Below are 25,109 nucleotides of genomic sequence, written 5' to 3'. Positions count from 1 at the left end.
AGGAGACCCTTGGCAGGTTTATTTTCCTACACAGTTGAGCGCCGAGCTGGAATATTCTACTCTTACAAACTTCAGTTATTAGCATCAGAAACAGACATTGCAAGACCTCAGAACACAAATAAATACCAAATGAAACCACAGTGAACAGAAGTACACGACATCGTAATGCTATGAGGAAGCCCGCGTGGTGGTGACTCCGCAGCGCGCCCCGCCGAGGGGGCGTCAGGTCAGGGTTCTGGGGAGCAGAGGGGCGGTCACTGGCCAGTCCGGCGGCTGGCCCGGCAGACTCCACAGTCACGTCAGACGGGCCTTCTTTGGTCTTGGTGTTTGGGTGACAGAACTGAAGAAGAGAAGACGCAGTTCTAGAAATGTGACACCTGGTCCACGGGGCCCACACGCTTCCTCTCGCTGACGTGGGAGATGATTGTGGCTCGCCGATGTGGAAGGGGCCGAGGGGAAAGCTGCTGAGCGCTGGCCACTAGGCTGCGCGGCCCGCGCCTGCTCCCAGCGACCTGGCCTGCCTCACCGCGGACGTGCTCCAGTTCGGAGACATCAGAACCCTCGGAACCTGCAGACAGAAGCCGGCGCCGGGCCCTGGGCTGAGATCGGTGTGGGTGCCAGACCCTTCCTTGTGGCATGCGGCCCAGATGCAAATGGGGCGCCCGCTTCCCTCTGCAGGCTCCGGGGGCGGCTCTGGGGGCTGCTGTCCAGCTCCCCGGCGCCCGGGCTCTCGGACCAGGCTGGCCAGAGGCAAGTGACAGGGAGGGCCAGGCCGGGAGCCCGGGCAGGCGGGCGGCTGCTCTCCCACCCCCTTGGGCTGGCAGCCTGAGCCTGGAGCCCCCGGGCGGCTGCGCCCGCGGCCCAGGGGGCGCCTGGGTCACGCGTGCTCTGGGGCAGCCACAGGGGCTCAGGGGTACCCGGCTGGGCTTGCGGGCAGGTCTCTAGCCCCGGCGCCCTGAGGGCTGCGGGGTAGGGCGGTGCGGGTGCAGCAAGCATGTGCACGGGGCTGGGGGGGCTGGGGCGGCCCCCGCTGTCTGTTCTGGGCCCAGATCTGAAGGCTGGTTCTGACCGTCCCAAAGAGCCACCACGGGACCCCGCCCAGCCTCTTCTCCTTGGGGTGCCTGGCAGAGCCCACCGGGGCGTTTCCTCTGCTCGGGGGAGCTGTCTTGGGGGGCCAGGGGGTGGGCAAGCACCAATAGAGGGTACCAGGGGTTCCCAGCCCCGCACTAGCACAGGGGGTGCCCTCCGGTCTGCAGCACGGGGCTGGGCGGGACCAAAGGCACCAGCCCCTCCCCAGAGCCGCCACTGAAGCCTGGTCCCATGGGCCCCCAAAGCCTGGCCTGCCGGTGCCTGCCCTGCGCGGGGAACCCTGCCGGGGTACCAGCCGAGGTTCCTCAGGAGCCCCACGCTGTGGCTCCCGGTGGGCAGCGCGGGCACGCGTGCTGGCTGCAGCCCCGGGAGCGGAGAGCACGTGAGCGAAGGACGGGGTCACGGGGGGCCGGGGCCCACGGGGAAGCCAGGACAGCGGGCGTTTCCAGCAGGCACTGGGGCGAAGGCACACCCAGGGCAGCACCAGGACACGCAGGCCACTGGGCACCGGCGCGCCGTCCCCGCCGCTCAGCCCCGGAGCTCAGAGGCGGGCGGGCAGTCTGAGGCGCAGCCCTGCCGGCCAATTGCGGGCACGTCCTTGGGGACTGGCACAGGTGCACGGTGGCACGCGTGGTTTGGCCTGGGAAGCACCCGTCACGTAGCACCCATGGGAACAGCACCCTGAAGCACGGTGCATAGCAGAGGGGCCCTGGCGGCCGGGCTCCGGCTTCGAATCACAGTTGGACCATGGAGGGGCAGGGGCCAGTGGACCGGGGCGCTGGGTGGCCCTCGGCACAGTGGCCTCTGCGAGGCTCAGAGGGCTCAACTTGGGGCTGTGGGGGTGTCGCTTCCACCACACCTGCCTCGGGGACTGTGTGACAAGGAAGCTTCAGAATGGGGGTGGGGGAGACCCCGCTCCCCAGAGCAGGGCCCTCGTGGAGACAGAGCTGGCGGTCACACACGTCGGGCCAGGCGAGCACTTCCCAGCGCGCCGCGGGCGGAGCAGCACGCCCGTCTAAGGCACATGGACAGCTTGCCACGGCTCCACGCAGCCGCTCCGCGCCCGCCCGGCCCCACGCGAGGGCGGCCCGGGGCCCCGCGGGGCAGAATGAAAGACCGACAGCGTTTTGTTGAGAACCCCAAAGTTCGAATGCCCTATTTTAGGGTGAAACAATCATAGAACTGAGAACGATGCACAGCATCCAGAGCGAACCTCCTGTCCCGTAGCTCCGAGCAGCTACTGACTACAACCCATCTCAGTGCAAGGTACATTTCCAACGAGAAATAACGGCGCGCTCAGCGGCGCTCCCAGCCCGCGGCCAGCGTGCAGCTTCCTCCCGGACATCGTCTACCACGGCTTCAAGTACAATGTCTGCAGTAACGGTATCGGTAGAACTTGAAATTAAAAATGATTCTGAATTTAGACTTTCCAGAAAGACCGAGGCCTACCTCAGGGTCTTCTGACAAACAAATCATTAAAACAGAGACCAGATGAGGCCTTAAAAATAGACAATATACTATATTTGAAACAAGATTGCACTCTTGAAGTTTAGAATGAATATACCAGAATTGCATTATTATTTCATAACTTCTTCTTGTATGTAACATGCTGACATGTCCAGCTACCCCGGGGCGTATGTGCATGTGTGTGTGTGGGTGTGTGTGGGTTTGCGCACGTGTTCTTTTTGGTGACCAAGTTTACGGAAGAACAATCACGGTTCTTTTGTTAGCATAAATGTTTCCGACCTTGAGTAACTAGAGCTTGAACAATGGAGATGGAAGCCTCTGGCGGCCGGTGGCTCCGGCCAGGAGGTCAGTCTTCCGAGGTGTTGGAGTCTGTGGGAACGTGCGGCGGCCGCCCCTCCGCGGGCTCCTCCTGCGCCCCCGCACCTCTGCTGCTTCCTTCGCCCCACGAGGCCCTTTCCGCGCGGACCTGGGTGGAGACGCCCGTTCAAACCCCCCGGAGGAGTCGCCTTCTGCTCAACCGACCTCCCCGGGCACCAGTCAGGGGTCGGGCAGATCCGAAGTATCCACTATGACCTTGATGAAAATGGTGTCATCTTTGATGTACGTCCCGTTTTCGAGCACAGTTTGGGCCACGAAGACGGGGCAGCCGGAGGCGATGTTCATCTCCCCCGTGGGCTTCTTGAAGCTGCTGCTGTTGGGGTCTGGCTTGAAGGCGTCCCCCAGGTGCCGCCGCGAGGAGCCCTGGTCCATGAGCATGAGCGTCACTTTCTGCTTGAAGGGCCAGGGCAGCAGGGCGTCGTACTCGCCGCGCATGATGACGAAGAACAGCGACAGGTGCGTGCCCTTGCCCATCCCGTCCCCGTTGAGGTAGACCCTGGCGCACATCTTGTACCCGAAGTAGCCGGTGTAGAAGGGCTGGCTGTACAGGGACAGGGTCTTGCCCATGACGGCTTCCTGCTTCCGCCGCTTGTAGTCCCGAATCTTCCAGATGAGCACGCCGTTGTAGCTGGCCGTCTCGAGCACCTGGAAGCGCAGGTCCATGTCGGCCAGGCGGATGTCGTGGACGCTCAGCATCTGGTCGTGCCGGCTCAGCTGGGACTCCAGCAGGCCTGCGGGGATGGGGACAGCCATGGGGAAGATGCGGAGAGCAAGCGCACGGCAGGGCCAGGACTTGGCCCCCACCCCCCTCCCCACCCCTCGGGGAACCCCCTGCCAATACTGGAGACTCCAGGGCCAAGGGCCACGAGGCCAGCGGTTTTCCACTGCCCGTCTGGTGAGGGGTCAGCGCGGGGCTAGGCCGGCCATGCAGGGTCTTTGCCGCCCAGCCCCGGGGCCCGCCCTCCGTTCATCTGCGTGCCCTCCTCTCTCGGGCTCACCCGTGTTCCTCGCCGCCTGCCCTGCGCTCTTGTCCACGCTCTCCAGCTCGGTCACTCGGTTCTGAAGGGACTCCACGCTGCTCTTCATGCTGTCTGCCTCCTCCCAGCTCTGCCTGAAGGGGCGGATCTCCTTGTCCAGCTCTTTCAGCTTCTCGGCCTGGCTGTCGATCACGCGCTTCCAGATCAAAGGCACCAAAAAGGCAAAGCACAGTGACGGTCCCTAACAGCGCCCTCTGCCACAGACACCGCCCGAGAAGACGACCCAGGCCGAGGCAACGGTTCAAGAAACTGGTTCAAGAAACTCCACCAGGCCAGCTGCCGTGCCCAACGGAGCCATCAGCAGAGAGAAACAGGGGGCAGCGTCCGCGACTGGACACGGACGGTGGGAGGGCCGCCTGGCTCCCAGCTCCTCACCTGCTGCCCACACCCTGGTCCGTGCCATCTCGTGGCCTGGCAGTGTAGGTCCGGTGGGCCAGGTGTGCCCCAGCCCCGGGGGCGCCCCCCTTTCCACCCGTCTAGGGCAAACAGCTCACGTGGCCCTTGCCTAAGGCCCACATGGATTTCTTTCTGTTGGGGGGTGGGGGCACACCCAGCAATGCTCAGGGGTCACTCCTGACTCTGCACTCAGGAATTACTTCAGGGGACCCTATGAGGTGCTGGGGTGCTGGAAGCAACCTTCCCGCCCCCACCCCCGCCTCCGGCTGTGCTATGGCTCGGGCCATCCCTACTAGAGACACAGGCACGACTGCTCCCCCGGTAGGGCAGTAGACTCTGGGGCCTCTACTCTTTGCTGCAGGGGGCACCCCAGAACTGCTGCGGGGTACCAGGGGCCACCCAGCGGGGCCAGTGGTGGCCATGCAGAGCTCAGCAGCACCAGAAAGGCCTGAAGAAAGCTGCTATGGGCTGGAGCGTGGTGCCCACAGCTATCTCCTGCCACCATCAGCAATGACGCTCTTCCTCCACTTTCGAAGAAACCCAGATATGGGCTGACATTTAAAAAGCAAGAACAGGGGCTGGAGCGATAGCACAGCACATAGGGCGTTTGCCTTGCACACGGCCGACCCAGATTCAATTCCCAGCATCCCATATGGTCCCCTGAGCACGGCCAGGAGTAACTCCTGAGTGCAGAGCCAGGAGTAATCCCTGTGCATTGCTGGGTGTGACCCAAAAAGCAAACTAAACACTGTCCACTGTCCTCCCGTTGGTCATCAATTTGCTCGAGCGGGCCCAGTAACATCTCCATTGTGAGACTTCTTGTTACTGTGTTTGGCATATTGAATACTCTCGGTAGCTTGCCAGGCTCTCCAAGAGGGGGGGAGTAATCGAACCCGGCTCGGCCGGGCTGGCTGCATGGAAGGCAAACGCCCTCCCACTGTGCTATCACTCCAGCCCGCCCAAAAAGCAAAAATAAAATAAAATAAAAAATAAAAATAAAAAGCAAGAACGGGGCTGGAATAACAGCACAGGAGGTAGGGCATTTGCCTTCACGTGGCTGAACTGGGTTCGATTCCCAGCATCTCATATGGTCCCTCAATCACCAGCGGGAGTAATTTCTGAGTGCAGGGCCAGGAGTAATCCCTGAGCATCGCCAGGTGTGACCTCCCCCCCCCCAAAAAAAAGCAAGAACATTTCCGGAACCCATAGCTAGAGTTGTATTGATATTCTGGGAGAATGTTCTAGACTACTGAAGTTTGACTGGTCTTCTGCAGGCCACGGGACTCAACTGCTGGTGCTGTCTGCCCCGGCGTCACTGAAGGTCGCCCCATCAAAGTCCTGACAAAGGGCTCGCTCAGGAGATACTCAGCACAGGCCCGCACTGAAGTTCCAGGGTTCCACATGTCACTGCACTCACTGAGATTCTGGGGCTACACGTCCCGTCCTGCCACAGCGCCTACTCTAAGGCAGCCGTGAGCACGTGCTGGCACTGGGTGCCCCGTGGCAGCACAGAGGGTGCCCCGTCTCCACACAACAGAGCAGAGCACAGACAGGCAGGGCCCCGTCTCTGCTGCCCACAGTCCTCAGAGCCTTACCTGCAGATGGAGAATTTTGGACTCATTATTTCGAAGCATCTCCTTCTGCCTCTCGATTTCAATCTCAAAGCTGCAGATCTGATTGTGCAGACTTTGAATGCTCTTGTTTTTCTCTACACTTTCGTTCTGCAGCAAGGAGACCTGCAAAAGAGATTCTTCGGTTACCCTAACAAAAAGTGGTTTTACTACTGACAACACTGTATAATAATGATTATTAAAACTTCACAATCTAGGCCTTTTCAACAGGGAGTTTCAGAAACAAAATCCCTTCACACATGCAATAGTAGGTAACAGGGAATTCTATAAACTTTCTCAAAATCTCAGTGATTAATAAAATGAGGCAAAATGCAGCGGCTGATACAACTTCAGAATGAATGGGCTGCTTTTAAAAGGCTTTGTTGAAAACTCACGAATCTTTTACCAGAGTGACTTTCAGACTTTGACCAGAAAACAGTATTTTTTTTTCCTTTTTGGGTCACACCCAGCGATGCTCAGGGCTTACTCCTGGCTCTGCACTCAGGAATTACTCCTGGCGGTGCTCAGGGGACCATGTGGGATGCTGGGAATCGAACCCAGGTTGGCCATGTTGGCTGCGTGCAAGGCAAACGCCCTCCCCGCTGTGCTATCGCTCCAGCCCCGAAAACAGTATTTTTACAGTTCACCCCATGTTGTGTGTGAATGCGAGCACGGACATGTATATGTGAGCCTAAGTGTGTCCATGATCTACGTGCACATATACCTATGTGCATGTGTGAGTATGCATGTCCATGCATCTATGGGTGTATGTCCCTGTGTGCGTCAATGCATCTGTGTGTACCCGTATGCATTCATGCATTGTTGCATGTGTCCTCCTGTGCATCCATGTATCTCTGCGTGTGTTCCCACATGTACATGTGTCCATGAATCTATGTGCCTGTATGTCCATATATTTATGTGCACGTGTCTCCATGAGCATGTGCGTCCATGCATCTCTGTGCATGCATCCCTGTGTGCATGTGCCCATACATCTATGTGCGTGCGTCGCCACATGCATGTCTCCCCACGCCCCAGAGCAGTACTCAGGGCGGCACAGGGAACCGAGGGCTCCTCTGGGGAAGGAACCTCCGACAGTCCTGACACAATACTCAGCAGCCGACAGCCTCTGCTTAATTCTGGAGCAAATGTGGACTGGCCAGGAGTCTCCCATGGCCCCACAGAACTCTCCTTTTCCCAGCTTCATCTGCCTAAGCGTCCTGGCTGGCCCTGCTGCCTGAAGTTTGTCTCCAGGGCCATAGGGAATCTGGTCACTGGAAGCGGTTGAGGTGGGGCTGCCTTTCTGAAGTGACACTTCATGCCTTGCTTGCAGTGGTCAGAGGAGTCTGGTCCCTGATACGATCTTCTACCATGGACATACGCCAACTCTTGAGCAAAACCTCAAGAATGTCACCAGAAATAATGTGACCATGAGGATGAGTATACAGAGAAGCATTTCACGTGAATGAACGTACACTGAGTCACACTCCGCTCGAATGTTCTCATTTTTGGAACTCTTTCAAATCCTTCTTTGGTCATACTCAACTCTCCATTGCTCATTTTAGGGACTCTTCCTCATCCTTCTTTATTTTGTTTACTGTTTTTTGGAGGGGGCACATCCAGCAGTGCTGAAGGGTCACTCCTGGCTCTGAACTCAGGAAACATTTGATGGTGCTCGTTGGGGATTGAGGCCGGGTTGGCAGCAGACCAGTGCGCTGTACTATGTACTCTGTACACTGTACTATGGCTCCGGCCCCTCTCCCCAGTCCTAAATTCATTCTTTTACATCAAAGAACCTGACCCAAGGACTGCTGGCCTGCTCCTGTGAGAGAGAAGGGAAGCACCCTCTAATCCAGATCTTGAAAGGATCCTTGGTGAACTCACATATTCCTTTAAGGACAATAAAGATGTCTGAGAGACTCCAACAGAATGTTGTTGGATTTGGGGGTGACTGCAGTGGTGGCGGCACGCGGGGAGGTTCCTGTCTCCTTAGAAGTGACCTGGTGTTGCCTGGGAGGAGGCTGTGGCGGACTCTATGGGCTGTAGCCAGACAGACGCTGTATCCCTGTCCTGTGCCTCACGTCCCAGAATGACTTTTGAATGAGAAATACATTCCCATTTGCAAACAACACAAACATCTCATTTTTCGGTCTCATCTGCTGCTGGGACGAGGGGCGCACATGCAACACGGAGCCGCCCCGAGCGGGTCCTCAGCGAGGTCACAGGGCTGCTCTGTCCGGCTTCCTTGCTTTGCTTTTTTTTCAGACCGCACACAAGGCTTACTCCTGGCTCTGTGCTCAGGGGACCCTACACAGTGCCAGGATCAAACCAGGGCCAACCACATGCAAGGCAAGAGCCCTGTTGTGCTGTTTCTCTGGGAGCCATCCTGGCTTCACCCAGAGTGGGCCAGGCCTGGCAGGAAGGGGGGTGACTCGCATCCCAGCCCCCTTAAGCCTCACCACAGCCACCACCACTGGGACAAACCTCTCCTTTTAAGCCAACGGGAGAACCTTCAGCAAACTGCAGCACTGGCCCGAGAGCTGCATTCTAGAGCAGAAGCAGAACGCGCTCAGGGAGAGCGCCAGACCCAGGCCGCGGCCACGCTGGAGCAGCGCGTAGGCTCTGAGGCAAACCTACCGAGCTCCGGGTTCGAGCCGCACACGCACACGAGCCCTTTCCCACCCTCGGCTTCGCCCCCGTTTCCAGGGCAAGAGCGGCCGTGCCCGACCTTGGAGCACGGGCGCTCTCGAGGGCATCTGCTCCACCTGCCTCCCTCCAGGTCCCGGCAGGGGCTTGCTGAGCACCTACAACTCAGTCTGCATCCTAGCAAACAGCCCCGGCAGCGAGTGCAGACGTCTCTCCCATCCCTCTCAGAACACCTCTCCTCGGAGCAGCTGGCCAGGAGGCGCCCACGGTCCTGCAGCCTCCTGGGCGCTCAGGCGGGCCCTGCTGACGGGTGGGGACGGAGCCCACAGCCACACACAGCACAGTGGGCGCATGCGCTCCTGCAGGAACTGAGGCTGTGCCGTCGCCCCACAGCCCACTTGGGGTCTCCCCACACGCCCCTCGGGGGTCTCCCCCACGGCCCACCCGGGGGTCTCCTCCATGGCTGTGCTGTCTTGCCAGCCCCGTTTCTTTTTGGTGCTGTTTTCTGGGGTCACACTGGTAGTGTCTGGGGGGCATTGGTGGCTTGGGGGTTCGCACTCTGGCAGGTACCTGTGGCTCTGCACCACCTCCGGCTCCAGCACCATCGCTCCTGAGCTCGAGAGAATCCCCTTCCCTGAGCCTGCCGGGGGCCTCCGAACAGCGTGAGGGCTGTGGCCGCTCGCCCCTTGGTCTTTTAGTTTTTTGTACCACACCTGGCTGTGCTCAGGGTTGACTCCTGGCTCTGAGCTCAGGGCTCATGCCCAGTAGGTGTGGGGGACCACACGGGATGCCGGGGGTCGAACCCGGGTCAGCCCCCACCCCTGTGCCGTGGCTCGGCCCCGGCTCACCTTCTTCTCCAGGGAGTTGCTCCACTCCTTGAGCAGGTTGACGTGCTGCACGGCCGAGCTGGCCTCGTGGGCCTTGATCTGCTGGTTCGTCCCCTGCCACGACAGAGTGAAGCGCTTTGAGCTGGCCCCCTGGGTGCCTCTCCCCCTCTCTCTCCCTGCCCCCCCTCCCCCACCCCACCCCCCCCCCCCCCCCCCACACACACACACACACACAGACTGGACCACCCTCGAGCAGGGAGAAGCTCACGAGGGCTCTGCTCCCTCCCAGGTCTCTGGGCCCTGGAGGGCACCACAGCGACAGAGGAGGGGGCGGGGCGGCTCAGGCCCACCCTCTCCCGGTCTGGCCTGGGGCGTCTCAGTTCACACGTGGAGTGGAGTGTCACGGAATTAAATTGAGACATTTCGCTTTCGCTCTTTGCCCCGTGATCGGCCACCTCAGGCAGCTGCTGCTCTGGTCTAGAGCGGGTCAGGAGGCCCGCGTGGCTCAGGGGCTCTACCGCTCCTCTCTACTCCAAGGGGCGTCAGAAGGCCACATACAGGACATGAAGAGTCTACAGAGTACGTAAGATGCAGACCATCAGGTGGGGAGCACGGTCGCGGCCTCTCCTGAGGCCCGCAGGAGCCCGTGTGAACCGTGAGTTCTGACAGGGGCTTCAGAAGCCACGAAGAATTGGATGATCTCCAAAATATATACTCTGTAGAGGGCATCATATATATATGCGATATCAGTTCCTCTGCATATGGACATATATATATACACACACAGAATGATGGGACCACACACGACAGGGTGGGCGCCGTGGCAGATGAAGGCCTCCTTACTCACGGGCCTGGGGAGTCTGAGGATGCCGGAGAACGCACAAAACCCGACATCCACTGCACACGAAAGCGGAAACTCAGTTCCCAGGCACGGCTGAGCTCAGAGGCTCGCAGCGAGGGCAGTGGGCGGGTGTGGTGGGCCACGGGGCACCTGAGCGCTCCTGACAGAGTCTCACTGGGGGACCCCGACTGTCTAGAAGCCCCCGGGCCGGGCCAGCGGGCACTCATGGGCAGAGTGTGGCTGGGACTCATGACAAGCGCTCAAGTTCAGGACTCGTGGGTGACAATGGTCGTACGGTAACTCTCTCTCATGGCGGAATGTCAGCGAGCAGAAGGACAGATGGTGAATACTGACCTGGAAGACGCAGCCATAGCGCTTAAAACTACAGGTGCTGGGGGCATTGACACACTCTGACAAGTGCGCACTCAACTGCAACGGGAAAGAGACGTGAGTTGTGGCACAAACATCTGCATGGAAATGTTCCGACATATCAAGGGCACAGATAGCATCTGGCATGTCCCATCACAAATGGTGTCACCAGCTACGGCCACGGCCACTCCTGCTTGTGGAGCAGGAGTGAGCACCGGCCCGGCACGTGCATGCCGCCATGCACACACAGAGACAGTCACTCAGCAGCTCTCGACTCGCAGCTTCTCTACAACGGACCGTTCAAAAGGGGACATGTCATCTGCAGTGCCAGAAATTCAAAAAAAAAGGAGGAAAAAAAAACATAAACTGAAATGCACATTTAAGGACTTTAAACGGAACTGCATGGAACACAGAAGAGAAAGCATCCGGTGCACCGGGCCCCACGCCCCGCACGCAGCACACACAGCCCCTCAGCCCCCGCCTGCTCCAGGCCTCCGCGTGGCCAAGGATCCCGCTCGGCGTCCTGCCAGGAACTCGGCACGTGGCCCTCGCTGACGCTCCTGTCCGCCCCGCTCCGCCCTGGGAGCCCAGGGGCGGGGAGCCTGACCATCGGCTTTGCCGCGCCCGTGGGAACCCCGTCTTAGGCAAGAGGCTGAAGCCGCCCCGGGCATCCCGCAGGACCATCAACGCCTGTCGCGGCTCTTCTGGGTTCTGCTGTTGTGGAAGGCACGGCAAGGCCGTGCCCTTCGCCCTTGGAACTGCATCCCGTGGGGACAGGCCTGGGTGGGGAGACGTGGGACTTCTCTGTGCCCCGTGTCCCAGTCTTGGCCCACACAGGGCCTCAGTTTACTGCAGACACTAGACCACCCACTGCTCGAACGCCAAGGTGTGCAAATGCTCAGAGACTGCAGGCCGGAGAGCAGGCGTCACAGGCCCCCCAGCTGTGGGGACAGTCACAGAGGGGGTTGGGCAGAACCTGGTGCAGATGAGATGCCCGGAACGGCTCCCCGGCCGTGCTGCCCCACACAGTGACTGGGCAGCAGGCGTGGCCACTGGTTCTTGGGGGGTCTCTAAGCTGATCTACTTCCAGGAGATCTTACAGTGAGTCCTACTTTACAGAGGTTAAAATGAATTAAAAAAAAAACCCACTAAACTAAAAGCATCACCTTTGCATGACAAACCGTTCCCTCCCCTCAGTGCAAAAGTCTTTTAATCTGTGCTGGTACCCTGCAGCTTAACCCCGCGCTGCTGAGTCCCCGGCCCGGCAGCAGGCGTCTCCGCGGATGGTTCTGCCCCAGCCCTTACCTCGCTCCGCAGCAGGGCTTGCACGCTGCACTTGTGTGGGCAGGACACCACCACGCAGGGGCACTCTGTGTCCTCGTGCTTCTGCAGGGGGGACAGAGAACAGCCGTCCTTCAGGGACCTTCCTGTCGCGCATGCGGACTCGCTTCCGCTCGCTCCGAGTCCACGCAGAGCAGGTGTCGCCGGAGAAGCCCTGAGTTAGGACTGCGAGGCTAGTACGTGGCACCCCATGGCCCTCAGCAGACGCCCAGTGCTCGGGTCAGTCTGGCTTCGGGCCAGGCTGGTGTCAGGGCCCTGCAGTGAGGACAGCAGCCTTTCTGTCATGTGGGTTTGGGTAAGGAATGTCCCGGAAGTGCTGGGATGCTTCTCTGCTGTCCTGGGACAGATCTGGACCCACAGCCACTGGCCACTCCCAATCTCTGAGGAGAGGCGTTGCGAGGTGACCCGGGCACACAAGAGTGGGAGAACCACCTGCCCACCACTCACTGTAAGTCATGGGGAGGGAAGAGGGGGAGGCCAAACAGCCTTCAGGGGTCTGGGGCCACCCCTGCAATTCTTGGCCACTGGAGGGGCAAGTCAACCAAGAGCTCAGGCTACGGGGCTGCTTGCCCTGCAGTGCTGGGTGCTTGTAAGCCCACCTCAACCAAGCACACGCAGAGGCCTTGAGCCCTGTGCTCTCTCTCGACCCCAGAAGGAAGCATCTGAGCCTACCTCAGCAGTACACATGGGGGGCACAGCCCCAGCTTCCAGTGTTTCCCCAAACTGAGAAAGAGTATGGAGTGAGTGCTCTCCCGAGAAGGTCACTCTATCGGTGACCACCATCAGTGTGCAGACTGTCACAGCGGGGTGACGGTGACTCCAATGCCAGAGTCTGGGGCCCCGTCAAAGCTGCTGGTGCTCTCTGCCCCACCCACACCCGCTGTCTAGGCACTCTGAGGAGCTGCGGCAGGCCAGGGAAGGAACGACACACACACACACACACACACACACACACACACACACACGGACACAGACACAGACACAAATGCACAGACACGTACTCAGACAAGCATGCACAGAGACACTACACTACCCACATGCAAGCAGACACACACCAGGGACATGTACACACACATGCAGACATGTACACACATGCATGCACATACAGACACGTGAACACACATGTAGACACGCAGACAAGCATGCACAGAGACATGTAAATACATGCATGCACAGAAATGCAGACACACAGGCACAGATATGCACACAGATGTACAGACATGCATGCATACAGAGATATGCAGACAGGCTCACACACATGCATAGACACATATGCACACAGGCACAGAGATGTGCAGATACGCATGCACACACAGAGGCAATTACACATGCAGACACAGACACACGCACATACATGTGCGCACACATGTGCAGACATGTACGCAAACACACATGGAGACATGAATGCAGACACAGTATGCACACATGCAGACATGCCTACACATGCACACAGACATGCTGCTCTGCCTCTGGGGTCCTCAGAGACTGCAGGGCCCCAGGGCAGGTTCAAGGCCATGGGAGCTCTCGGGCTGCTCTGGACCCACCAGCGTGGTTTTGCCAAACCTGCCACGAGGCTGAGCTCAGAGCCAGAGTCCCAGCTTGAGGCCTTCCCTGTCTTTCAGTGAGACGCCCTGGACCGTGGACCTCAAATCTGCAAGAGGGGGAGGGCCCCTCCCAGCAGGCAGCGGTCTGCCCACAGCCTAGGCAGCCCCTTGTCCCCTCCTTCACAGCAAGGCCCAGGAAGCTCCTAGCAGGGGTTGGGGGTGTGGGGGGTGTGGGGGGTGGGGGCGAGGGGGTCACTCCTGCAGGGCCAGGAAGTGAACCTGGGTAAGCCATGTTCAGAGACTGCCATTCCCGCTGTACTCTCCCACCACCCCAGGGAAGGACACAGTTTCCAAAAATTCTTCCCAACAACTGGAGCTATGAGCAGACTGACCCAGAGGCCAGGAAAGAGGAGGGTCCCTCCTAACCTTTAACGAAGGGGGGGGTCCAGAACTGCACCCAAGAGCCCTCCCCTGGGGCCTCTACAGTCATCCACCGGTCACCAGCCCAGCCATGCGCAGATGCTGCCTCTGGACACTGCTGTCCTGGGCCCTCCCCAGCCCCGGGCACCTGAGCCTGGCCTTTCCCTCTCCGCTCCAGCCTGTAGCTGCCTCGCCTGTCCCCAGCTGCTCTGCCCATCCCACTGGGCCCCATCTCTCATGCGCGCCCTGCTCCCACCCCCCGGGCCCAGTGTGCAGGTACTGTGATCCCACCATCATCCCCTACCCCGGCTGTGCTAGTGTCACTCCTGAGAAGACCCTCCCCTCCCGCTCAGTGTCACACGTCGTTCCTGAAATCCACCGGCCAAGTGAGCTGAGCCCCAAGCGTGTGCCAGGAGTCCGAGGCAATTCCCCAGAACAAGTGAGAAGCTGTACCTTTACAAAAGATTCATCTGAAAAGCAAACGTGGCTTCAGACACCCAGTGAAGGCAGAGAATGGGAGACGCGGGGGGCCCCCCGTGTGGCGGCTGAGGAAAGGGGGCGCACCTGCAGCTTGATCCGGGGGACCTGGCTCTTGCAGTGGGTGCACGTGGCCTCGCGGTACTCGCAGGTTCGGCCCACGTGGTCCCGCAGGTCTTTCCTCAGGACCTTCTCTTTGCAGTCGGCGCGGACACACGCCAGCTCCTCAAACTGGCAGTCATTCTTCAAGTGCACCTGCAACACAGACGTGTCCAGAGGCCCATGGACAGCATGAACAGCAGCTCCGGCAGCATCCTGCTGCGAACGGCTCCGATGGCCGTCTGCGGGCACCTGGTTCCATTCCGGTTCAACCGCCCAACTTTGCAGGATAAAATCCGACACCCACAGCAAACCTCAGAAGCTACGTGGAATTTTATCCCAAAAGGGTTTGTCTGGGTCACAGATACAGGAAAGGGGTAAGGTAGCCTTGCGGTGCCAACTGGACTCGTTCCCTAGCACCCCACAATGGTCCCATGAGAACCTCCAGGAGTGATGCCCGAGTACAAGGTCAAGGAAGCCCCGAGCACCACGGGGTGTGGCCCAAACTGCTCCGGCTCCTGCCCATCACCCTGCAGAAAGGCTTGGCTTGGGAGCCACATGCAGTAGTGCTCTGTGCTCAGTCCTGGCTGTGCTGGGCATGGAACTGGGTGAGCCACGCACAGGGCACACATCCCACCCATGCCATCCACCATCTCCCGCGCTCTGGGAACAGGGCGTCAGGTGCCCGTCACATGGCCGGGGACTCCCTCCTTCCTTGGAAAAGACCCTTTGGGCAGAACTCAAGAACATGCTGGGGCTGTCCAGGGCCCTGCACCTCAGCCCCGGTCTGGGCACAAGCAGCCTGGTTCTGAGAGAACCTCCGAGGCTCCCGGTACGTACCAGCAGCTGTCCCAGCGTCAGCTGCTCTGCGCAGCCGCGGCCCTCGTTGCGGCAGTGGATCTGAAGGGCCAGAATCTCCCTCCTGCAGCAGTTGTCTCGGAACACCTGGGAGGGGGCGAGAGGCCTCTCAGGGAACAGCTCTGACTCTCCACACGCTGCTACTCTGGAGCAAAACCCTCAGGGCACCTTGGAGGACACCTTGCAAGCTCGCGGCCGTCCTGATCTCTGCGAGCAGAAGGAGACCGACTTCACCTCTCCTTCCCTGCATTCTGCTCAGACGGGCTGAGAGAAAACATGCCGTGTGCAAGAGTCACGGTGCTCGGGGAGACCTGCCGGACCACGCCAGGACCACGGTCACCTCTGAACTCTGGAGGTGTCTGAGAGCTGCCCTGCCAAGGGGGCCCTAAGGGGACATGGGCAGAAGCCAGGGCCGTGCAGTGCCCGAGAGACAGAGGCTGGAGAAACACTGTCCCCTGGGGCACAGCCCCAAGACCTCGGCTCGGTCTCCTGAGGTCCAGGCAAGGACCAGCTGGGCCCAGGCACACCCCAGCACCCATCATCACAACAAAGGGACAGGGAGGGGGAACATGATGAGAATTTAAAATCCCTTAATCTTATAACAGAGATGAGTGCAATAAAAATCTTCTCCCTTACAAACGAGTGGGACCTTTCATTTTACTTTCCCTTGGACAGCAGCTACCCCTTCTCACAGAACATCTATGTCCTAAGACCTCAGGCATTTTGGACACACCCGTTTCTACTCCCAAGAGCGAAGAACAGAGAGGGTCTTATTAAATCTTTTTTGATTCCACAGGCAAAGAAATAGAATCAGCAGCTGCTATGACTTAAAAATAGGGCTGGAGCAATAGAGCAGCAGGTAGAGGTTTTTTTTTTTGCCTCTCACAGACCAATCTGTATTCAACCCTCTGCATCCTGTTTGGTCTCCTGAGCCCTGCCAGGAGTGATCCCCTGAGTACAGAGCCAGGGGTAACCCCTGAACACTGAACAAAACAAAAATAAAAGAATCAAAAGCTAGTTTGGAACTAAATTAACTCATCATGATTCTTTTTTCCTTTTTTATTGAATCACCGTGAGATAAACAGTTACAGAGTTGTTTATAATCGGGTTCCAGTCACACAATTTTCCAAAACCTGTCCCTTCACCACTGTACATTTCCCACCCATCAAGATATTTTTTTGGGGGGCGGGGGTTTTGGGCTACACCTGGCTATATCAGGGGTTACTCCTGGCTCTGTGCTCAGGAGTTACTCCTGACAGCGCTTGGGGGACCACATGGGATGTGGAGGATCAAACCCAGGTTGGCCATGTGCAAGTGTCCTACCCACATACTATCTCCCAGGCTCCCATTATTATTTTTTTAAATTTTATTTGTGCTGGAGCGACAGCACAGCAGTAAGGCGTTTGCCTTGCACGTGGCCCCGGGCCAACCTGGGTTCGATTTCCCCATCCCTCTCAGAGAGCCTGGCAAGCTACCGAGAATATCCATCCCGTCAGCTTGGCAAAGCCTGGCAAGCTCCCTGTGGCATATTCGATATGCCAAAAACAGTAACGAGTCTCACAATGGAGATGTTACGGGTGCCCACTGGAGCAAACCAATGAACAACAGGAGGACAGTGCTACATTTATTTATTTTTTGGCTTTTTGGGTCACACCCGGCAATTCTCAGGGGTTACTCCTGGCTCTGCACTCAGGAGACCATATGGGATGCTGGAGATCGAACTCGGGTTGGCCGCGTGTAAGGCAAACGTCCTCCCTGCTGTAATATCGCTCTAGCCCCACTCCCATTATTGTTTTTTTTAATTTTTATTAGTGAGACATCATGAGGTACAGTTGTAGACCTACAAATTTTTGTGCTTGAGTTTCAATTATACAATGATCAAATACCCATCCCTCCACCAGTGCCCATTTCCCACCACCACGGATCCCAGTATCCCTCCCACCCCCCATCCCCCCCACCCCACCCTGCCTCTGTGGCAGGGCATTCCCTTTTGTTCTCTCTCTCTTATTGGGTGTTGTGGTTTGCAAAAGAGGCAATGGGTGACAATCATGTTTGGTCTATGGTCTACTTTCAGCATACTTCCTCCATCCTGGGAGGATCCTCCCAACACCCTTTATTTGGTGCTCCCTTCTCTATCTGAGCTCCCTTTTCCCCTAGCACGTGTGGTAAAATTCCTGGTACTAATCTCAGCCATTCTTGGGTGCTAGTCTCCTATTTTGTTACTTTATGTTCCCCAGATAAATGCAATCTTTCTATGTCTATCCCTTTCTTTGAGTCATTTCGCTTAACATGATATTTTCCATGTAGTACCACTTGTATGTAAATTTCATGACTTCATCTTTTCTAACAGCTACATAGTACTTCATTGTGTAAAAGTACCAAAGTTTCTTTAACCAGTCATCTGTTCTAGGGCACTCAGGTTTTTTCCAGATTCTGGCTATTGTAAAGAGTGCTGCAATAAACAGACAATTGCAGATGTCACTTCGACTATACTTTTTTGCCTCTCTGGGATATATTCCCAGGAGTAGTATTGCTGGGTCAAATGGGAGGTCAATTTCTAATTTTTTGAGAATTGTCCATACTGTTTTCCAAAGGGGCTGAACCAGTCGGCATTCCCACCAGCAGTGAAGGAGGGTCCCTTTCTCGCCACATTCGCGCCAGCACCAGTTGTTTTTGTTCTTGTACTTCCATTATTTTTTAAAATCCCATAATTTAAGATACCAAAGTCAAAAGAAAAGATTTCTTTTGTTTGCCTGTTTTTAGGCTACACCCGACAGTGCTCAGGGGTTATTCCTGACTCTGCACTCAGCAATCATTCCTGGTGATGCTTGGGGACCATATGAGATGCTGCGGATCGAACCTGAGTCAGCTGCATGCAAGGCAAACGCCCTACCCGCTGTGCTATTTCTCCAGTCCCAAAAGAACAGATTTTTAAGAGCCTCCCAAGCAGTGCTGGGGGTCCAGGGACCACTCCTGGGAACACTTAGCACAGCTGTGAGGCTGAATAGTTCAGGCCTTGAGTTGGTGGTGCTAAGGGCCACGAGGGTCACCTGTGTGATGCTCTGGGGACCATGAGGTGCCAGGGATGGAAGTGCAGGTCTCACACATGCATGCACGTGCTCCAGCCCTTTGCGGACTGCCCTGGCCCTGACGATGGCTTTTCTGTGGGGGAGTCTCGGGCCACATCTGGCTGCGCTCACGGATCACTCCTGGTGGGGCTAAGGACCTATAGGTGGTGAGCCCTGGGCTCGCTTCCAGGCACCAAAATAAGTCTTTTGATCTCGGAGGAAAGGACGGAGCTTCAGACTGCAATGGTCTCAATCATTCATTCCTTCCAGCTGTGCTGCCTTATCTGATGATATAAATCATTTATTCACTCCAGCTGTGCTGTGGATCTTAATCATTCATTCCCTCCAGCTCTGCTGCCTTAGGCCGAGGATCTCAATCATTCATTCACTCCAGTGGTGCCGCCATAAGCTGAGGATCTCATTCACTTCAGCTGTGCTGCCTTAGGCTGAGACAATGTCAATCATTCATTCATTCCAGCTGTGCGCCTTAGGCTGATGATCTCACAATCATTCATTCCCTCCATGGGTGCCGCCTTAGGCTGAGGATCTCAGACCATTCACTCCAGCTGTGCTGCTGCAGGTGTGGCCCTGGCGGGGGCCTGGCCAACACTGAGAGGTCCTGCGTGAGCAGCGTCACAGGCCCTCGAGGACTAGGTTCTCTTGAACAGAGGTCAGAGGTCGTGCTTTCTCTGCCACCAGCACTGCTGACAGGGTGACCAGAGGACCTTCCCAGGCCCTGCCGCTCGGCATCCCCTCTCACCAGGCCTCCCTGGCACACACCAGCGTGCGGGGTCCTAGACAGTGACTCCTGTTCGGAACCGAAATCCCTCGTGCCAGGGCCGCTCTGGAAGGAAAGGTGACAGCCCTCCAGCCATTCTGTCCCCGAGGGGCCGGGACAGGGCATGTGGACAGCGGGCACTGTGGGAGAGCCCGGGCAGGGGCTCTCCTCCAAACTGAGACCTGTGCGTCGCATCGGGGAGGCCTCCTGGCAGGAGCAGAAGCACACAGGGACACTGAGCTGAGAGTCACTCAGACCCACAGTGGCGGGAGGTTGGGACGCGCTGATGCCCAGGAGGGCGCACCGGAGAGAAGCAGCGGGGAGGGGGTGGCTCTGTGGTGACACCCATTAGCTCTCAGAGACACACAGGTACGTGTCAGATCTCACACGTGTCTGATGGGGAGCTGCAGGGTGGGGGCAAGCTCAGGGGATGACCAGTGAGTGGGAACACCTGCAATCCCCCCATTCCCAGGGCAGAGCAGAGACAGGGAGCACCTCACAGTCCCCCCACACCCAGGGCAGAGCGGAGACAGGGAGCACCTCAGACCCTACATACACCCGGGCATAGCAGAGACGAGAGCACCTACAATCCCCCCACATACCCAGGACAGAGCAAAGACAGGGAGCACCTCAAGGTCCCACATATACCCAGGGCAGGAGGCAGAGCACCTGGGCTGGTGCCACTGCCCCATCTAGCCCCATCCGGGCTCCGTCTGCCTGGGGTGTCTGTGCTCCCATGGCACCAGTGCTGAGACCAGAGCGGAGGCGACACTCCGTGGGAGTCCCCTCGTTTAAGGCAGGCAACACCCCAATACCTTGTCTTTCACGATGACTTCCTGGCAGGCGGTGCACTTCGGGCTGGCGGCGCTGAGGGAGACAGACAGGAGCACTGTGAGTCCCTCTGCCGGGCAGGGAGGGTCCGGCCGAGCAAAGGGCAGACGCTTTCACGGCAACTTCTCAGAGGGAATTTTTAAGCAGAACAGCTTTAGTTCAGTCCCCTGGAAAGCCCCGCTCAATTAAAATAAAAGTGAAATTTCGTTTTAGAAACCAGAACTGACTGGGCACACGCAGAGCGCGAGAGTCAGTCCATGGGGGCGAATCCAGGGCGTTCTGAAACGCCGGCCCGTTCCCGTGGCTGCAGGGTTCCAAAGCCAGTTCAAAGAGACACCCGCCCCACCTCGCCTTGTTCCCAGGCTCAGGACCAAGTCGCCACCCGGGAGGCATGCAAGCAGCGGGGCCCGAGGAGGCTGCCCCACACGGGGGACTGTGGCCTGGGCAGACGGACGCACTCTGAGACGCGGTTCCCCGGGCATCTCTGCTTCTGTCCTGCCAACACCCGAACCCAAACCCAGCCCGTCCACAGGGCGGGGCCTCGTGCTGGGAGGGAGAACATGGACCGCCCTGGCCAAGAGGCGAGGCCAGCCCCGGGGGGAGGTGCAGGTGGCCGCGGCCAGCACTACCTGAGCAGGACGGCCATGCAGCTGTCGCAGAAGCGGTGTCCGCACTCGGTCTGCTTGGGGTTGCACAGCACCAGGTGGCACTTCTCGCACTTGTACTTGTCCTCCACGGCCTTCACGAACCTCTCCTTGTAGCCGCCGAGCTCAGGGACCAGCACCGCCGCGCCGGCGCCACGGTCGGGGTGCAGCTTCAGCGGGGCGTTGGTCTGCAGCGGGCCCGGGGACTCCACCTTCTTACTCGCCTCCATTGCGGGACAGCGGAGGGCGGCTGCGGGGAAATGGACGAGCGGGAAGTGGAAGTGCCCGGCAGCGTGGCAGCAGAGGGCGCCGAGCAGCCGCCCCAGTCTCACCCGGGGTCCCAGGCGCCCTCCATGGACGATCCCCACCCAGCCGGGGCTGAGGCTACTGTGCCCAGAACTTTCTAGAAGCAGGTGCTCTGGAGGTCGGGGCCACTGGCACTGTGGTAAGTGACCTCCCGGCTTTTGGCCTCATCTTGCGGCTCCAGCACCCTGAAATCCTCACCGAGACGCCAAGCTCCTTTCGCTTCTCCGGAAGGCTCAGCCAGCTGCTTCCCAAGCGGCTTGCGTCTGCACCCTGGGTGCCTGCTCACTCGCCAGCGCTCAGGGCCAGGGCGCAAGCCAGGAGCAGCCGCAGCGGCACACGGGGAGCACTCGCCCGGCCCCCTTCAAGGCGGTGTTTAGGGGGAAATGACAGATCGTGGGGGTTTAGTCTCTCTTTTTCTCTTTTTTTGGGGGGATGAGCATAGCTGGAGGTGTTTGGGGGCTACTCCAGCCAGGACCAGGCTTCCACATCCCAGGTCCTTGGGCATCTGCCCAACCCTGTTTTCCGGGTCCTTTGTTTCCGTTCTGGGACCACAAGGGGAAGTGTTCACAGCCCTGGCTGTGACCCTCACGCAGACTGGGGCACACGAGGGCACCTGCGGCCGGACGCTCAGAGGCTGCCCGCAGGGGCTGCTGCCACCTCTTCTTTCCTTTCTCCGTTCTGCCTTTGGGCCACACCTGGAGATGTTCAGGGCCTACTCCTGGCTCTGTGCTCAGGGCTCACTCCTGGCAGGCTCAGGGGACCAGATGTGGCGCTGGGGATTGAACACGAGCCGGCTGTGTACAGGCAAACATCCTCCCTGCTGCCCTATCGCTCAGGCCCCCAAGGCAGCGTTTCTACCTGCAAGATTCCACCTCCAGAAGCAACGGGGAGTGCACGGTTTTTACAAGAATGCTTCCCAGCTGATGACCACACACCGAACACCAGCAATGAGTTTGTTCTTTGCCTTATTACCTTGGAAGCCATCTTTTGTTTTGTGAGTCACACTTGGCAGCGCTCAGGTGTGACTCCCGGCTCTGTGCTCAGGGGAGCATATGTGGGGCTGGGACTTACACCAGGGTTGTTGTTCCGCGGCGGCCTACAGGCAACCCCTGGCCTCAGATCCATCCTTTAAGCCCTTCTGAAACTGGGTGGGGTATATGTCAGGCAAACTCAGAATCAGTCAAAATGCTGAGAAGAGTCTAGTAGATACCAGTAGAAAAGGCTGAGCAGGGGGGCCGAAGTGATAGCACAGAAGGCAGGGCATTTGCCCTGCACGCAGCCAACCCGGGTTCGATTCCCAGCATCCCATAGGGTCCCCAGAGCACCAACAGGAGTAATTCCTGAGTGCAGAGCCAGGAGTAATCCCTGTGAATTGCCAGGTGTGACCCAAAAAGCAAAAAAAAAAAAAAAGGCTGCGTCGGGGCAACCCTTAGGTAGAAGTGAAATGCCAGCCAAGATGTGCAAATGGTAGGAATGACTTTCAGGAACTCTGGAAAATGATGGAATTCAGTGTCATTTTACCTTCTCCTGGTGCCGTCTGCCAGAGGCAGTGCAAGGAGATACAGGCGGCAGTAATGGTCCAGGTGCTGGTGAGGGTGGGAGGGGACAGACTGCGATGTGGAGACGTTCAGTGTGTGGCTGACCTGCTCCATGCTCCCTGCAGGACCCAGGGCCTGCTTTACCCACCGGGGGCTGGGTGTGGTGGTGAGAGTGGACGTGGTGGCAGTGACAGTGGCATGGGGTGGTAATGGCGGGAATGGCAGTAGTGGTGACAACGGGCATGATGGGAGTGGCGGTGATGGTGGCAGAGATGGTGATGGTGGTGGCGGCAGTGGTGATGGTGGTGGCAAAGGTGATGGTGACAGAGGTGGTGATGGTGATGGCAGTGGCGATGGTGGTGGGGGCAGTGACGATGGTTGTGGTGGTGGCGGCAATGATGTTGGTGACAATAGAGGGCAGTGTTCACACCAAAATATTTATAGGCAAACGCATTAGTCACTGCTCCCAGGGGCAATCATTACTAAAGGCAAATAATTCATCAACCAAAAGGCTGAGAGAAGTCGGGGAACGAGGCGCTGTGGGGGAAAGAGCCGTGGAAACTCCTCTGTGTACCCGGAACCCGGAGGCCGCCCACACGCCAGGCCCCGAAGCTTGTGCCTCTGAGAGATTCCCGGGTGGCAGGTGCCCCAGTTGGACCCCACTGCCGAGATGGAGGGGTGTTTGTTGACAAGCACTCGGGACACCTTGGTATCGGAAGAAGGCACAGGGCAGTGTGCTGACGCCGTGAGCCGCAGAAGTCACCACGTGAGAACCATAACCAGAGCACCCGGGGAGACAGAAGACACATCTACGCTGAACACATCTTACGGATGTCCAGTTTTCAACCAAAGGTAGAAAGCTCACGGAGAAATACAAAGTAGGGCAGACACAGAAGGGATGGACAAGTGACAGAAACTGCCCAGGAGACCCAGACACTGAACATTCAGGAGACAACTTTAAAACGGCTGCTTCTCATGTGATCAGCAATCAAAGAAACCACATCTAAATCACCAACAACAACGATTTGGCCCAGGAACCCCTCGCATGTGTGAGTCCTGGGAACGGTTCCTTGCATTCACCCTCCTGCCTCCAATCAAAACTTTATTTGGGGGCTGGAGGGACAGTACAGCCTTGTACGGTCGAACCAGGTCCAATCCCCAGCATCCCTTGTGGTCCCCCAGCATGGCCAGGAGCGATTCCTGAGTGCAGAGCCAGGAGTAACCCCTGAGCATCACTGAGTGTGACCCAAAAGCAAAAATAAATAAATGAATGAATAGAATTCACCAAGCTTAAAAAAAAAAAACCCTTCATTTTCACTTTTTTTTGTGTGCGGGGCGGGGGGGTTCACATCTGGTGATGGTCAGGAGTTACTCTTGGCTCAGTACTCAGGAATTACTCCTGGTGGTGCAGGGTTAACCATATGGATGCCGGGGACTGAACCCAGGCAGGTTGTATGCAAGGCAAACACCCTCCCTACTGTGCTATTACTCCAGCCCTTTAAAACTTTCTTTTTTAAACCAGAGACAGAACATCTCTATGTTTCTGTTTTGTTTTGTTTTTTGCTTTTTGGGTCACACCCAGCAATGCACAGGGGTTACTCCTGGCTCTGCACTCAGAAATTACCCCTGGCGGTGCTCAGGGGGCCATATGGGACGCTGGGAATCCAACCCGGGTCGGCCGCCTGCAAGGCAAACGCCCTACCCGCTGTGCTATTATGGCTCCAGCCCCGACAGAACATCTCTAAAGAAAAACTTTGCAAAGGAATCAAATAGGAACTTTAGGGTTGACAGGGCTGGGGCAATGGCACAGAAAGTAGTAAGCCCTGAGCACCACTGGAGCAGCCTCAGAACCAATTCAACAAAAAGAAACTTCAGGGTTGAACGCTACAATAACCCAATGAAAAATTAATTACAGGGGCTAAATGGAGGGACTGAACAGGCTGAAGAAGAGTAAGAAAATTCCAAGACAGTTCAATTTATCTAGTAAAAGAAACAAAAGGAAAATTTTCATAAAGAAAAATAAACATATCCCCCGAGACCTGCGGGACACCAACTGTCCTTGCACAAGCATTATGGGATGCCCAGAAGGAGACGACAGAAAGGGATGAAAAGAGGATATTTTTTGGTGGTGATGGTGGTGGTGGGGGAATCACACATCACACCCAGAGATGCTCAGGCTTACTCCTGGCGGTGCTTAGGGGACCATATGGGATGCCGGGGATCAAACCCAGGTCAGCCATGTGCAAAGTGAACACCCTCCCCGCTGTTCTATCGCTCTGGCCCTGAAAAGAGTATTTGAGGAAAGGTAAAAACAACTCCCCACATATGATGAACACTACTCACGTGTCCATCTAGGAGATCCAACCAAACTCAAAGACATCCACATTACACTGGAAGGGGTCCATATTACACACACACACACACACACACACACACACACACACACACACACACATACTGGTCATACCTGGTGATGCTCAGGGTTTACTCTTGGCTCTGCACTTAGAAATCACTCCTGGTTTTGCTCAGGGGACCCTATGGGATGCCA

At 57.6% G+C, this 25,109-nt stretch overlaps 1 protein-coding gene across 2 annotated transcripts; it reads right to left on the bottom strand.

Annotated features, from left to right (window-relative positions):
• Nucleotides 1-4: 4 nt before the first annotated feature.
• On the bottom strand, nucleotides 5-20,967 carry TRAF3 (TNF receptor associated factor 3). 2 transcript variants are annotated; one of them, XM_056113685.1, is made up of 10 exons: nucleotides 20,703-20,967; nucleotides 20,058-20,109; nucleotides 15,379-15,483; nucleotides 14,527-14,694; nucleotides 11,963-12,043; nucleotides 10,643-10,717; nucleotides 9,469-9,561; nucleotides 5,963-6,103; nucleotides 3,933-4,107; nucleotides 5-3,665 (listed from the first exon to the last, which is right to left on the bottom strand). In XM_056113685.1, exons 1-10 carry the CDS (start codon nucleotides 20,945-20,947, stop codon nucleotides 3,094-3,096), a joined length of 1,707 nt encoding a protein of 568 aa, XP_055969660.1. In that variant the 5' UTR covers nucleotides 20,948-20,967; the 3' UTR covers nucleotides 5-3,093. The 2 variants fall into 2 exon arrangements, with proteins under 2 accessions (XP_055969660.1, XP_055969661.1); XM_056113686.1 differs by lacking the exon at nucleotides 10,643-10,717.
• Between the last annotated feature and the right edge of the window lie 4,142 nt (nucleotides 20,968-25,109).

This window comes from Sorex fumeus, unplaced genomic scaffold (assembly GCF_029834395.1).
Source record: "Sorex fumeus unplaced genomic scaffold, SorFum_2.1 ptg000022l, whole genome shotgun sequence".
NCBI classification, from domain to species: Eukaryota; Metazoa; Chordata; class Mammalia; order Eulipotyphla; family Soricidae; genus Sorex; species Sorex fumeus.
This window is presented reverse-complemented; position numbering and strand designations above follow the sequence as displayed.

Coding starts and splice junctions, on each gene's coding strand:
- TRAF3 (XM_056113685.1), bottom strand. CDS start 20,947: ATGGAGGCGAGTAAGAAGGTGGAGTCCCCGGGCCCGCTGCAGACCAAC. Junction 10,718..11,962: donor AAGCCCTGCTGCGGAGCGAG/GTAAGGGCTGGG, acceptor TTCCCGTTGCAG/TTGAGTGCGCACTTGTCAGA. Junction 3,666..3,932: donor GCAGGCGGCGAGGAACACGG/GTGAGCCCGAGA, acceptor CCATCCCCGCAG/GCCTGCTGGAGTCCCAGCTG.